We start from the raw sequence: 15,127 nt of genomic DNA on the forward strand, positions 1-15,127 counted from the left end.
GTTCCTGTAAGTTTCCCACAGGCATCCTCCTAAGATGGCCTTTTCGTCATTAGAACTTCCTAGGGCGTTACAGTCTCCACCAGGCTCTCAGGGTCTTCTGAGCCTTGAATGCTGACCAATGTTTCTAAAAATTAGGCCAACCAGAGTGAGCCCGCTTTCCAAATCAGCTCCAAGACGTGTCAGGTAACTAGAATGCTCTCTGACTGGGAAATGCCAGTGCTGAGTACGTGTGTTTGAAAATCCAACACAGGGGTCTGTTTTAAGTATACATTCAGTCTCTTCCTGGGACCAAAACAAGGTCCCGGCGGACTCACTGCGGAGGCTGAAGTCTTCTGGGGCTACGGCCACGCTGGTCCCCGCCCAGAAAAGTCCAGAAGGACCAGGCAACTCTGAAGGCAACTAAACAAATGCTCACTTGTGTTCTGAATAAGTCCCTCTCCAGACAGACAGGAGCAGGGGTGGACCTCGGGTGTTTGGGGGTGTGCAGCCTCTCTGTGAGCGTGAGCCAAGGACAGCTGCCTGGTGTATCCAGTCGAGTGGGCCTCTACCTTCCAGCAATGTCTGGAATTATTTTTAGTTGTCACAACTGTGCAGAGGGTGCTACTGGCACCTAGTGGGTAGAGGCCAGGGATGCTGCCAAACACCCTACAAGGCCCAGGACAGTCCCCACGACAAAGACGATCAAAATGTCAACAGCGCCAAGATTGAGCAACCCTGATCTGCTCCATGAGGCTGTCTTACAAGGTGAGGAAGTGCCCCTTTTCATGAAGCCAGAATGCCTTAGGGTCCAGGGAGGGTGGCCACAAGTAGACAGGAGTGAGATTTAAATAGAAGTAAGACCTCCCCCCCGCAACAAGAGGGAACCCTGTTACGTGTTCCACACCACGTGAATATTCAAAAGCTGTTTATACTGGCAGAGAGAAAGGGAGACAATGTGCATAAACTCACAAAAGGGCTTTCTGGGAGCAATAAACGTGTCTTTTCATCATCTCTCCCGTGTTGCTTCATTAAAAAGGTAAGTTAGTGGGGGAGCAATTGGGCTCCCGTTTGATTGTCATTATTATTCATCATATCATTTGTCACCCACTTTGTTTTTGCCAGGGCTCTATGGGCCCCTACTGGTGTGTGTTTGGTATGTGGTTTCTCTATAATTACCAGCCCTCGTGTGGGGTTGGAGGTCTTTCATGTAGCTTTCCCTTTTTCTTTGCCTTTTGAGTGGAAATGATTTTAATTTTATACAGAAATGCCACATGCCTCATGCAGCCGGGCCTGTTGCAGGCTGTCAGGAAATCTCACCTCGCTAATGAGTTCTCCTGCCTTCTTCGCCTGCTCCACATTTAATGACCCGACGGCGACCCAGCCCGCGCCTTTCATCCACTTCACATCTGCCCTGTACTGGTTCTGACAAAGGGGAAAGAAAAGAAAAGAAAAAAAAAGACAGGCCATTGTTGGTATGCAGGCATTTAAAGGGCTATTAGCAACTGCCAACGTAGCCTTGGTGGCAGCTGAGTTGAATGAGATGCCACCTTTGTCTTATCCATTTCTGCACAGTCACAGGCAAGGCTCCAAAAGGTAAATTAATTCCCCTTTAATTGCAGCCTGCCTGCTGATGGCTGCTTTAGGCCCCGCCCAACACTGCTGGGGGTGGGGAGGGAGGGGCCGAATCCACCTGGTCCCTCATTAGGAACTGATGTCTACCTAGAGAAAAGGAGCATCCTCATTGTCTGCTTCCCCCCTTTCCTTGTTTAAAATGACATGCAGGGGAGAAGAAAATGAGAATTCACAACGGAACCCAGGAGGGGAGCTACTGGAGGGACTTTCACCAGACATCCGAGGCTTCCCACAGCGCCAGTTCCTTCGTACACACCTCACCTCGGTGCGGACGGTGGGGGTGGAGTTCTCATTCCCTTTCTCATTCCCTTTCTTGTCAATGAAGGAGTAGATACAATGGAAAGCCATTAAATGGACACTTCTCTAAAACGGGCATATCCCCTATCTACCCTGAAACAGCTCTACCGGCAAGGATGTGTCCACACGGCACCCGGTCTACCCCGTGTAACTGCTGGCCGCTGCTGACCTGCCTTTTCAGTTCACCCACCTTCGAGTACAAGAGCCAACCGAAGATGAAAGAAAACAGAGCCAGGTGGGGAATACAAGGAAAAGGGGGTGCGGGCTTTGATTAGTGAGCTGATCATCCTAAAAGTTGGAATGCATATCAGAGATGCCCTCCCATAAGGAAGCCACCACTCAGAAGGTCACAAATACATCCCCCTCACCAGGGGGCAATACAAAGAAACAAGGAAAATGTATGCAGATCAGAATTCCAAGAAGAAAAAAGTAGCTTCATAATTTTCTGTTTAGTCCTATTGAACTTACAATGGGCATAATCTGAATAAGAGTGAAACCACTAGGAAGCTGCCATGTTCCCACCTGGGGACCCAGAAGTCGGTATGTCCGTAAGTATAAACTATTGTCTTGAAGGATCTGGGTGACCTGCACCAAGGCGACCACACACACGTACACACACATGCACATACACGGGGCTTACATCACTCTGTAAACCGTAAGCCTTCTTGGCCCATTCCACCTTCATGTCTGTGGGCAGAGCTGTGAAGTGATGGGACGCCGTCTTGTAGCCTACGTCTGTGGCTAAATGCTGAGCCTTGCGGGCGTGCACAAGGTGGACCATGTCTAGGGAGACGTGGCACTGGGACTTGGTGTCTTCGAATCCCTTTTTGTACTCCAGGTCGCTCTGCAGCTTGGACATTTGCAGGGAGTGGCTCATTTGCGAGTCGCCCTGGGCACCCTGTGCCCCAATGAGCTTCCCTCTGGACCTTTCGTAGTCCTCCTTGTACTTCACCTGGATGAGAAGAGGAGAGCAGGGGTGGGTCAGAATCTCCTAAAGGAAGTGTGGCCTGGCCAGTGTGGCTCAGTGGTTGAGCATCGACCCATGAACCAGAAGGTCACAGTTCGATTCCCTGTCAGGGCACATGCCTGGGTTGCAGGCTCGATCCCCAGTAGGGGGCATGCAAGAGGCAGCCGATCCATGATTCTCTCATCATTGATTTGATTTCTTTCTTCTCTCTCTCTCTCTCTCTGAAAATCAATAAAAACGTATTTTTTAAGAATAAAGGAATTGTGACATTTTAAACCACATGCATTGCCCGGCTGGTGTGGCTCAGTTTGTTGAGCATCTTCCCACGCACCAAGAGGTCAGATTTGATTTCTGGTCAGGACAAGTGCCCGAGTTGCAGGCTAGATCCTCAGTAGGAGGCTTGCAGGAGGCAGCTGATCAATGTTTCTCTCTCACTGATGTTTCTCTCTCTCTCTCTCCATCTCACTCTCTTCCTAAAGTCAATGAAAACATGTTTAAAACAAACAAACAAACAAAAAAACACAGGTGTGAAAGTTAAAACAAAGCCATATGACAGAATCCTAATAAAAAGTTTGCCTCCTTTGAATAACCTTTCATCAAACAGTGAAATAAAATATTACTGCTCATTATTCCCTTTCCACCTCAGCTACCAGAAAGCTCAGAGCCACACGATGCTCAGTTATAGAACAGTTTTCTCCAAATTTCCTCGTGAAATTCCATCTTTTCTCTATATTATTTGCCACCCCTCTTCCTGGATTTATTTTTAAGTGCCCTCTTGCTTTCCTGAAAGCCACTTTAAAATCCTTTTTGGTAACAGGGAAAACATTATAAATAAAAAGTATTCACGAAGTTAAAAAGACACAGAATGTCCAAAATGCAATTGCTGTTTGAGAAAGGAGCTCGAATTAAAAAACAACTGGGACCCATAAATATTTAGAAGTATGGGTGCCAAAGGAAGCATATTGGCCTGAAAAAAAAAGGTATTAGGCCAAGAGCAATGAGAATCAGGAGAAAGAATAAGTATGGGAATGTTTTAAAAAGTGTAACAGGATACCAGTGTGTGGCACTATTTTCAACATTGTCATTGCTGTGGCCATCAGGTGACTTGGGCTCCTCGCTCACCTCTGCCAACAGCAACAGCCGTATCAGTATCTGTCACCATTCACTGGACACTCTCTGAGCCAGGCTTGGTATACACCTGTGTCACTCCAGACCGGAGCTGGTTTGTAAAATGTTACCCTCTGATAGCATAAGGAGCTGGTATTGGAATGTAAATCAACTGACCACCAAGCCACTGTTTAGTTCAGCTGACGTCTCTCTATATTTATGTCCATGGAATCCATATGTTACATAATACATACATGACCTACGGAGTATGTAATGTGTATATACACATGCTGTAAACGGCAGGGTTCACGGAGACATGGGCAAGTTGGAGACCGACTCACCTCGCTGGCCAGGTCCCTCTTGGCTTTGGCTGCCAGGAAGGCCAAGGAGTCAAGACGAAGCTCAAAGCCTTTTGCCTTCTGGTTTTCCCAGCTGCTCTTATACAGTTTCTAAGGGGAATCAGGGGAAAGAGATCGTCTTCACGTGAGACCATTCCCGTGGACTCGTTATGTAACAACCCCTCTGGGAGGCAAACACCGATCATCACGCCTTTCCCCCAAACCCCAAGACCTCAGAAACCCTGTAGCCTGAACACAACGCCTCCTGCTACACATGGCTTCAATCAAAAAGAAGCAGACATTGAACTCGAGAAGCCTTGACATGCCGAAGATGGGATAACATGACATGACACACAGCAACCTTTCTGAAAGGTGTTCTCCAGCTCGGGGCACACCCCATCGATCCAGCTGCTGCCCCACTCTCTTCTTTCCCTGTCCCCCAGCCTCTAGTTCCTTTGTGTCTTTTCCTTTCTTCTCCCATTTCCTGTCCTGCCTCCACCTCCAGATTTCAAGTTCTTTCTTCTGGAAGGCTCCCCTGCCTGCTGTGTGTGAGTCAATTTAGCCTTTGTCACTCCCTCTAATTCTTTCCTCCCCCCGTTAATCAGATCAAGACCTCAAAGACCTGGGAGCTGAGTGGCAGAGCGAAGGCCCCTCCTTAGAAGACACTGATGGGAAAGTGTATTCTTACTGTTGTGTCTAAGAGCAAAGCTACCCTGTGCACAGTCCTCTGAGTGCTTTCTGTATATTAGCTCATTGCAGCCTCAGGACAACCCGTGAGGAAGGGACTAGTATTACCCTCACTTTACCAATTGGACAACTGAGAGCAAAAATTTTCCCAAAGTCACTCACCTAGTAACTGGCAGAGCCAAGGATCAAACCCAGGCAGTTTAGAGCAAACGTCTGAGCTCTTACTCCCTCCCCTATGACACTGCTCCTATGCTGTGTCCACCCTGACCCCAGAGAACCACTGCCTCCTACTCTTTCACACAGTCAGTGGCTCAAGTCACCACTGGCTCGCTCCTATGAAAGGCTGTCCTCCCCGTAAAACACTGGTCAGGAACAAGGTTGCTAGACAAGCTGTTTACAATGACCAGATGGATGCAACCCGAGCTGACCCACCAACATGGCTGGTCAGGTTTGGGGGTCCAGGTGCCCACACAGGGAAGCCAGACCCCCATGCTGTACCTCGCTGAGATTGGCAGCATTGGCTCGGGCCTGTAAGAAGAGGGGTTCGTCTTTGCTGATGCTGTACTGGTGGAGGGACTGCTCGTTTCCTGCCTTGTAGGCCACCTGTTGAGAGAGAGAACTGGGTCAAGAGCAGGTGGGCGGATGGGCATCGCTCATGGGTTCTTATGTCTGCTTACATCTTCCGTGCCTTGCCCGGGAAGACCTTACAAAACCACCCAGACCAGACAGTGGCTGGTGAGAGACAGTAAATGAGGCTTAACACAGGAGAGTTAATAGGAGAAGCAGCAGTGAGGAGTTGAGAGAAGAATGTGGCCGGGGAACCAACCCCCAAATCCCTCATGCCTTTCCCTTGAGAAGACATAGACCTCCCCAAGGTGTTCTCACCTACACTGTCTGCAGCCTTAAAATAACCCATCAGAGAGCTCAAATGAGCACAGACTCTCCAAGCAGGAAAAATGAAAAGCGCAGTCTGCCTCCTGGGCCCCCATAATCGAGCCTAATGCATTCGTAGGTCTGACACCTGGACAGTGAGCAGCGACCAGAACGACACCATGAGTGAACACCTCCATCACTCTGGCTCTTTCTCCCTCTCCTTTCCTCCCGACCAACAACTTGAGTTTCCAAACAGTGGCTTTCTGCTGACTCGTTACGTTGATAGCATCCTTTCTGGCAGGTGTACCTGGACCTTTAGGAGGGAAAGTGAGGACCGTAGCAACTACGATACCTACTTGGTGCAGGTGCGCAACCAGTGAACACTGATGTATCGATAACACGCGTGGAGTTTCACTGCTCTGCCCCCCACATGTGAGCTCAAGCGGGCATGAACCGTACACAACCCACAAGCAAATATCATTGTCCCCCACGATAAAGCTCTACTGGCTCCAGAATGATAGAGCCTCTGATGAGAGACAGAAGAGAAAGAAAGAAGAAGAAAGAAGGAACTAGGCAATAAGGAAAGCTGAAAGGAATAAAATCAGATGGCATTGACCCCAACAACCAGGGAGAAGTGTGGTGAATGAGGTGGGGAGACCTGGGATCCAGCTCCCAGACGCGGCCTGGAAGCCTGCAGAAAGCTGGGTCCAGCCTATTTAAAGGAATGATTCTTTGTTGGTCCCTGGATCGTGCCTGGGCAGCACCTGCTGTTGTCCCCAGAGGCTCCCAGGCCCATGACACAGCAGCTTGGTGGAGAGAGGGCAGCCGGGGACTCACCCCGCTCTGCAGCTCCTGGCTCTTCTTGGCGTGCTCCATCTGGGAGCTGTCGGCCACACTGGTGAACTTCAGCTCGTCCACCCTCTGCCTGTAGTTTTTCTGTTTTCAAAGAAAAGGGACCCCATTAGGATGAGGCTGTCCCACCCCCGTGTCTGTCTGTCTGTCTGTCTCTCTCTCTCTCTCTCTGGCCCAAGCATGTCCTGGGGTTGAGGGGGATGTTCCTGCCGGTCCTGCACTTAGGGCCAGGCAGACCTGAGACTGCCTGCTCTGGTGAGTGTTTTAGTTGCTACTCCTGCGTTTTCTCCTAATAAATCCTGTATTTCACCATGTGCCCTGGGATGTGTCCATCTTATAAATCTAGATCTAATCCAGGATAGGGAGGTGCAGGGAACTTGGACTTCACAATCATGAAGACCCAAGTTTGAATCTCACCTCCACCTCCTTCCAGCTTCAGAGATGAGCAAAACCCCCAGTGCTGTTGGCAAGAGGATTATAGATACCAACTGAACCCCAAATAGGAATTGGAATATTTAAAAAAACCTCCAAATCTCCTCCCTGCAGGAAAATAAAATTCTAGAGCAAATACTCCAGACGATTGCAGTTTCCTTCCTAGCTCCATTGTGTTGATGGAAAAACCCCTTCCCCACATAATTGAAGGAAGTGGCATTGCCCTTCCAGGATTGAAATTCCCCCTTATCCCTCAGTCCACACTGGTAAACATTCTTATTGAGGAGCCAAGAATCACCCTGGACAGGGCACAGCAGGGACATTAAAAAGGCGAAGGAGATGGTATCTACGTGTCCCTTGAGGAGCTTAACAATGAGTAGGCACAGGAAGTGAGGTAGAAACACATTCCTCAGGCTGAATTCATTCCTAAGGCTAGTTGGGGCCCCTTACTGCACTCGTGTCCAAGACAAGTGAACCTTTAGTTGCTCCCCCTGTATTTTAGCTGGTCTCAAAGAAGCTAAGTAATAGGACCCTAAAGGGTTATTCTATCCTCTCTACCTTCCTTATTTATACATTCTGGCCATAAATGTGTCTGGTTGGAGAGAAAGGTGAGTACATAGGAAATAAGGATAAATTACAAAAACGTGCTTTGAGGGTGCAATATTGCTTAGTGGTCAAAAGCCAGGGCACTGGATCAAACACTTGATTCAGCTGCCACCTCTGCTAGTTCCTGGAAGTGTGACTTTAAGTCTCACTTTCCTCGTGTGTAAAATGGGATGTTAACAGAATAATAATAGTGTCACTCACCTAGGGCTGCTGTGAGCAATAAATGAGCAATATGTAGGTAACACGCTCGGAGTGGTAAATAAATGACAGCAACGAGTACATAATTATCAGTCCACAGTTGGCAGCTATGACTACCACTATTATTACCATTTGCAAGAGAGATGTCTGCTCAGCCTTCCTGGCCACGACACAAGAATCCCCTTTAAAAGATCCCAAAGAGCGATCCTGAAATAGCCCCATTTCCAAATGAAATGCCCTTCAAAAGTCCTCCTCTGCCTGCTGCCAAAGCCAGCTTTACACAGTGCAAAGAGAAGCAAGCTTGGAGCCATGACGACTTCGGAGGGTAGCCTGTCCAACCTTCTCATTTTTATGTGAAAGAGGGTGGGGAGGGTTGAATGACTTGCTCAAAGTCTGCAGTGAATGAAAGGCAAGGGTGTAATGAGAACACTGTCCTCCAAATGTCAAACTCTAATTCAGAAGTAATCACAAACTCTTACACAACAAACACGTGCTTCTTCGTGCCAACCGATTGTGTATGACAACCTTTCTGAACTCTTCTGTGGATGCTGCTGCTACTTACATTGCTGGGCTGTGTACACATACCTTCCCCAGGTGCAAAATAAAAAAATACTCCTATGAGTCATACCCCAAATAATCCTGGGGGTTGGAGGGGGGCAATCAGAGGACAAGATCACTACTAGAAGCCAGGGGCCTCGGCTCAGGTTACCTCGCTGACCAGCTGTCCAGCCTTCTTGGCCTGTTCCAAATTGAGACTGCCCTCCGTCAGCCACCCCACGCCTCTCATCCACGCCAGGTCAGCTTTGTACTGCAGCTGCAAGAGAAACACCAGTCTCTAACAGATGCATGGGTGCAGACTGCGCAAAGGTGAGGGGAGAGTTAGGAAATTCCTTGCTTCTGCATCGTCTTCCTAGAAGAACTGCTCCCTACTCCTTCATAATCTGTCAGGACTCTGCCTCGGTAGGGAGGACACTGGGCCCACTTTTGTAACCATGTTCTACTTTAGCACTGAAACGTCCTAACCTAACCAGAAAGTGGGCTTTTCAGACTTTTTGATCAAGGACCTCATCTTTCAATCTGCTAAATTTCTGAGATTTTCTTACCATTTTCAACATTTTATTCCTCTTCACTCATCTTGAGTTTTGTCATGGCTCTGAGCCCCCTGTCCTGCATCCTCTAGTCTCCACTGTTTCAGCTAAAACTATATTTCTATCTCCCCATCCACCCTCCTCAGGCCTGGTACATCTCCAGCAGTTCTTCCTGGTCCTTCTAGTTATGTCATAGACACATGCACAGGTTCACTCTCAAAGTGTCACTGTATCCCACTGCAAGAGATGCACGGGAGACTGTCAATGAGGGGGGCTCACCTCGCTCTGGAGCCCGTAGGCTTTCTTGGCCCACTGCGTCTTCATATCTTCGGGCAGCACAGTGTATTCGTGCAGCTTTTTCCTGTAGTCCAGGTCACTGGCCAGAGCTTGGGCCTTCTTAGCATGCCTGATGTTTACCATGTCCATGGGCAGGTGAAAGTGGGTCTTACTCTCTTCAAAGCCTTTCTTGTATTCAACCTTGAATGTACCAAAACGAGGCCCATTACTCGAAGCCTGTGTTTGCAGGCATGATATGGAAACACAGGAAAGAAGCCCAGATTTTTGTGAGAAGTTGGCACTCTGGGCAATGGCACCCATCTGTCAGGAAAGTGGGACCCATTTCTGGCTCTGTAAGATGACAGTGCCAGGGAGCTGAGCTTTCACACTACTTTGTCTTTGGGAGAAATGCCTCCTTCCAATCCTAAACCATTTTATCTGGCTACCCCAGGAGGCAAACACTTTATCCATGGTTTCTGTAGAAGCTTGAAAAGGTAGAATAACAAAGCGTAGGCTCCAGAGCCAGAGAAGCCTGAGTTCAAACCTGATCTGCCCTCTGCCAACTGGAGATCTCTGGAAAGTTACATCATCTCTCTAAGGCAGCGGTTCTCAACCTGTGGGTCGCGACCTCTTTGGTGGTTGCCTTTCACAGGGGTTGCCTAAGACCATCCTGCATATCAGATATTTACATTACGATTCATAACAGTAGCAACATTACAGTTATGAAGTAGCAACGAAAATAATTTTATGGTTGGGTCACAGCATGAGGAACTGTATTTAAAGGGCCAGAAGGTTGAGAACCACTGCTCTAAGGGCTCATTTTTCTCGGGGGATTATTGTGATAAGTCAACAAAATAGTAGGTGATACCTGCTTCATGCAGGGGCTGGCATACAGAAAACGCTTGGTAAATGTTAGCAATGAGGTTGGCAATGACAACAGTGATGATGGTGGTGTTGACGATGGTGAAGATGGTGATGATGATAATAGTGATAATGATGGTAATGATGGCCCTAGTGATGATAATATGGTGGTGATGGTGAAATTGATAATGGTGATGATGATGTTGGTAATGGGAAGGATGGTGATGGTAGTGGTGGTGAGGATAATAGTGATGATGGTGATGTTGATAATGGTGACGATGATGTTGGTGATAGGAATGATGATAGTGCTGATGGTAATTATGGTAATGATGATGGTGGTAATGATAGTGTTGGTGATGACAATGATGTCAGTGATGGTGCTGATGGTGATAATGGTGATGTTGATAATAGTGATGATCATGTTGATGATAAGAATGACGACGATGGTGGTAATGATGATAACGGTGATGGTGGTGGTGATGATGGTGATGGTGGTGGTGATAATAATGGTGATGGTGATGATGGTGATGTCGGTGGTGATGATACGGTGGTGGGGAAAGGTAGTGATCTACAGTAAAAAGAATATAGTGCCAGTAAGCAAGAGTTCTAGAATCTAGTTCTCTACCCCTCCACCACTATCACTGACTACTATATGACTTCGGGCAAGACAGTCTTTTTGGCCCTAGATGCTCCAACTGCAAATATGAAATACCATTTCGTTCTCTATCTAACCCGAAGCCAGATTCTCAATGTCTCTGTATGTTTCACAACTATGCACTTTAAAGGGCTTATTATATAGGCACATCCAAAATGGTGACTCGGACACCAACCTTCTTACTTTATTCAAGCCATGGCTCCTTAATGATTTACCAGGTAATTAGACCTGTCTGCACCAACAGAGCACTGTCAGCTGGCCTCACAGCTTGGAGAAGGCAGAAACCTGATACTTACATGTCCTTTTAGCTGTTGAGTATTGGCAGGGAAGACTTGATGAGAAGCCACATTTGCCCCTTCTAGCAGAATTTACCTCCCACGGGGTTTCAGTAAGTGACAATTTACCACAGTTCATCTCCAGATATTAACTATAGTTGTTTACAAAGGAGCATCATTCTGATTGGGTGGAGCCTAGATGCCCAGTTGTTTGTTAAATATTTTGAATACTGTGTGCATTTGTAACTACAGGATTCATCCAGGACATCGCCACAATAATCAGGGTGCTTACTGTTGAACCCTCTCAGTAGAATTAAGCTCTGTCAGAGAGGAACCTGTTATGTGGTTCTCATTCCTAGAGCCCCGTGTCTCTCACACAGGATCTTGCCCATAGTAGTTGTTTAGTAAACATTTGTAGAATCAGTAAATGAGGCTGAACACCTTTATACCTTCACTAGGAGATCCTGGTCACTCATAGGGAACACATCACTCATCTATTTTAAAAGAATGCTTTTGCAAACAAAAGAAATGGAACAGCCTGGTTGATGTGGCTCAGTGGTTGAACATCAACCCATGCACCAAGAGGTCACTGGTTCGATTCCCGGTCAGGGCATATGCTGAGCTTACAGGCTCTATCCCCAGTAGGAGGCATTTAGGAGGCAGCTGATCAGTGATTCTCTCTCATCCTTGATGTTTCTATCTCTCTCTCTCCCTCTCCCTTCCTCTCTGAAATCAACAAAAATACATTTAAGAACAAAGAAATGGAACAAACTTCTCACACAAGCCAGGAAAGAAGTCGTAGGTGGGAGTCAATAAAAAGGTAACAGTCCCAAGTGAAGGAGGCCCAGGAAAAACTTAAAAGTAACACAACTCTAAGTAAAGGATGGTGGGTAAAAAGGAATTTACCTCGCTGCTCATCTTGGCAACCTGCAGGGAGTGCAGAAGCCTAGAGTCCGTAGTTCCCATGGCTTTGCCTTTGCTTTTTTCATATTCTTCTTTGTATTTAATCTTGAGAGAAAGAAGAAAGTCTATCGTGAGGGAGAAAGAAACTTTGCCATATCAGGGGTTCTGGTTTTAACAAGTGCAAGGGGAATAATTCTGCAAAAACACCTCTCAGTCTTTCGCACCCAGAAGATTAAAGGATTGTGATGTTTGCCACGTTAACAGTCATTATTTTTTTTCTGCAGGACCACTGACATTTTATGGAAACCATTTCTTATGCATTTCTGAGTTAATGAGAGAAAAACCTACATTGCTAGCAAGCTCTCCGGAGGCTTTGGCGGCCAGCAGAGACATGGCATCCAGCTTCATTTCAAATCCTTTCCCCTTGGACTTTTCCCAGCCTTCTTTGTACTTAATCTGACAAACAAAGACACAGGTGAATTAAGAGTCCCTATCCATATTCCTGCCAAAAGTTGAAGAAAAAAACCAAACAAATAGTGAAGGTGGCATCTTCATCTGTCTTGGTGTTATTATCAAAAGAATCATAGCAATTATTACGACAGTTCATTGATTCCTTAGCTGCAGAGCCATGCAGGACAACGGTAATGGGTAGGACAAAGAAAAGACCCATGTGTTCATCCTAGGTCTGGCGTTTCCTGATCATGTGACCTTGGGTAAATTACCTTTTTATGCCTTAGTTTATCATTTGCAAAAAGAATACCCTATTATCTGTCTCAGGATTGATGTGAGAATAAATTGGATGTAGTATATGAAAACAGATCTTAAGCTGGTAAAGTGCAACCTAGATCTAAGGTGTTGATATTGGTGTTGCCATGGTAACAGCGCCTATTGTTTTCTGGCCCTTTCCTATGTGTCTTCTACTCAGCAACTCTAAGTCTTTGCATTGGGCTTGTGAGGCTCAGAGACATTAAAACCTCATGTAGGGACATGGGTTGAAAGTGGCAATGCCAACATCTGACCTGGGTCTATCTGATACCAAAGCCCATGTCACTATGTCCCTATAATAAATACCTCCTGGGGTATGACAATTAACTCCATTGCTTCTCCCAGTGCCCAGCACAGAATACACATCAACAAATATTAGTTCCTTTTCCTTTTCTTCTTTTGCCCCACAAATCCTATCTAGAATGAGAAGCCTAATCACAGCCCATCTGGGACTCCAGGAAAAATCTGGTAATTAACATCGATCTTTAACTTAAAGTTTCTCCACACAGCAAAGCTTCAGCTTGAAGTCACCCAGATGATGATGATGATGATGATGGCATGTGCGTGTTCATGCACATATTGCACACATGCTCAATATTGTGAGAATAAAATTGCTAAGATCAATTTACCCCCAGTGAACTACCACAGACCATGAGACAGCAAGATTCAAAATCATAGCATGGTAGGTGCCGTGAACAAACCCATCTCATGAGCCAAATAGTCCCGGCTCGTTGGGACTGGTATCATCATGCTCACCTGTGCACATAACCTCCACCACACTCTCCCCATGCTGCCTGCTTACCTCGCTAAAGAGCTCGGCATTGGATTTGGCCTTCGCCAGTTGAGGTACATCCTGGGGCAATGTGTAATTCAACTTGTTTTTCTCATAGTCAGCACGGTAATTCACCTATTGGGTTTCAAGTAAACCCACAGGGTAAATGCAAGGTGTTTGGATGGGCAGAAGAACACTCTCTTTTCCACTTTCCCTTTAGACTCATAGCTGAGAAGGAGTTTCTGGAAAAGGCACTTGACCAGGAAGCCTACAATTTTGTGAATGTTTTAAATGAACAGACTGAAGATGCCCAGTGAAAAGTAAAACAACTCAGAGGCACTCAGAGTCATGAGCTTGCAAAGGCTTTCCCTGTGGCCACCTCAGCAGCTCTCCTTTGAAGAACTTGTGAGGGGATGGAGCTTAGTTTATTATCTCACTGCCGTGCAGAACATCTTGTGATATGCATGGTGGATACTCAAAGAGTAATTATCAAATGTCTGCCCACATTGAAGAAAAGCAATCTTCAATCTCCAAGAAAGAGCCACCCAGACATTACGTGATTCCCAGTGGAAGAATACAGCATCATCTGAGACGCAGTCTTGCCCAAAATTAAACCTGTTCATGATCGAGTCTATAGACGCAACCACTATTTCATTGGACAAGTGGAGGCTGGAGGAACATGTGAAAGCCGCAGTGGGATGCAGCTGGCAAAGCTCAGACTGTGGGAAATGGTACAGGATAAACAATCCAGTCTCTTCAACAGACAACTTGCGAGAAAAGAAGACATTTTTTAAAAAACTTAAAAGATGAAGAGTCTTAAAGACATATCAACCAATCACAAAATGTGGACCTTATTTGACTCTAATTCAAACAAACTATAAAAAAGTATAACCTTATGAGACAACTGGAGTGTTGAATACTAATTAACATTAGTGATATTAAGAATTATTAATTTTTGGATGTGATATATAAAAAATGCATAACTATGTTTTAAATTTTTTTCATCTTTTAGAGACTCATACTAAAATACTTATACTTATTATTTACTTATAGTAAATAATATGATACCTGGGATTTTTTTCAAAATAACATGGGCGGGGAAGGGAGTGGATGGGCATAACGATAAAGCAAGACTGGCCGTGAGGTGATGGTGAAGCTGGGTGATGGGCCATGGGGATTCTTTACACTATTCTTTTTACTTGTGAATGTATTTGAATTCGTCAAGAGCGGGGGGGTCATTTCATAGCTGTAATAAGACAAATGTCACCATTCATGAAAGTCACGTCCTTGGGAGCCCGTTATCCAGAGGCCAACCGGCAATCACAAGTCACCCACATCCGGCTGGGCATGTCGGGTCACTTACATGACTCAGTTGCTGGGCGTTGATTTTGGCTTGAACAATCTGAGGGGTGTTGGTCACAGAGCTGTACTTCAACTTGTCGATGCTTTGCCTGTAGTTGACCTGGGTGCAAAAAGGCACAGGAAGATGTCACTCGCACTTATCTCTGAGACCTGCTTAGCCCCGTCTGCCTAAGCCCAACCGAGCTGCGATTCTCAAATGACT

The 15,127-nt window shown here is 46.3% G+C and overlaps 1 protein-coding gene across 4 annotated transcripts in view; it reads right to left on the reverse strand.

The window, feature by feature from the left end:
* Positions 1 to 15,127, reverse strand: part of NRAP (nebulin related anchoring protein) — a 64,889-nt gene that overhangs the window by 28,247 nt on the left and 21,515 nt on the right. For all 4 annotated transcript variants that reach the window (XM_081104711.1, XM_081104710.1, XM_081104709.1 and 1 more), the window contains 11 exons: positions 14,927 to 15,025; positions 13,594 to 13,698; positions 12,375 to 12,482; positions 12,030 to 12,131; positions 9,336 to 9,533; positions 8,678 to 8,782; positions 6,718 to 6,816; positions 5,506 to 5,610; positions 4,324 to 4,431; positions 2,549 to 2,860; positions 1,297 to 1,401 (listed from right to left, as the gene is read on the reverse strand). In XM_081104711.1, coding sequence (XP_080960837.1) covers positions 1,297 to 1,401; positions 2,549 to 2,860; positions 4,324 to 4,431; positions 5,506 to 5,610; positions 6,718 to 6,816; positions 8,678 to 8,782; positions 9,336 to 9,533; positions 12,030 to 12,131; positions 12,375 to 12,482; positions 13,594 to 13,698; positions 14,927 to 15,025 — 1,446 coding nt within the window. The remainder of the gene's footprint in view (positions 1 to 1,296; positions 1,402 to 2,548; positions 2,861 to 4,323; positions 4,432 to 5,505; positions 5,611 to 6,717; positions 6,817 to 8,677; positions 8,783 to 9,335; positions 9,534 to 12,029; positions 12,132 to 12,374; positions 12,483 to 13,593; positions 13,699 to 14,926; positions 15,026 to 15,127) is intronic.

The sequence above is a fragment of the Myotis nattereri genome (assembly GCF_964212035.1).
Source record: "Myotis nattereri genome assembly, chromosome: 13".
Lineage (NCBI taxonomy): Eukaryota > Metazoa > Chordata > Mammalia > Chiroptera > Vespertilionidae > Myotis > Myotis nattereri.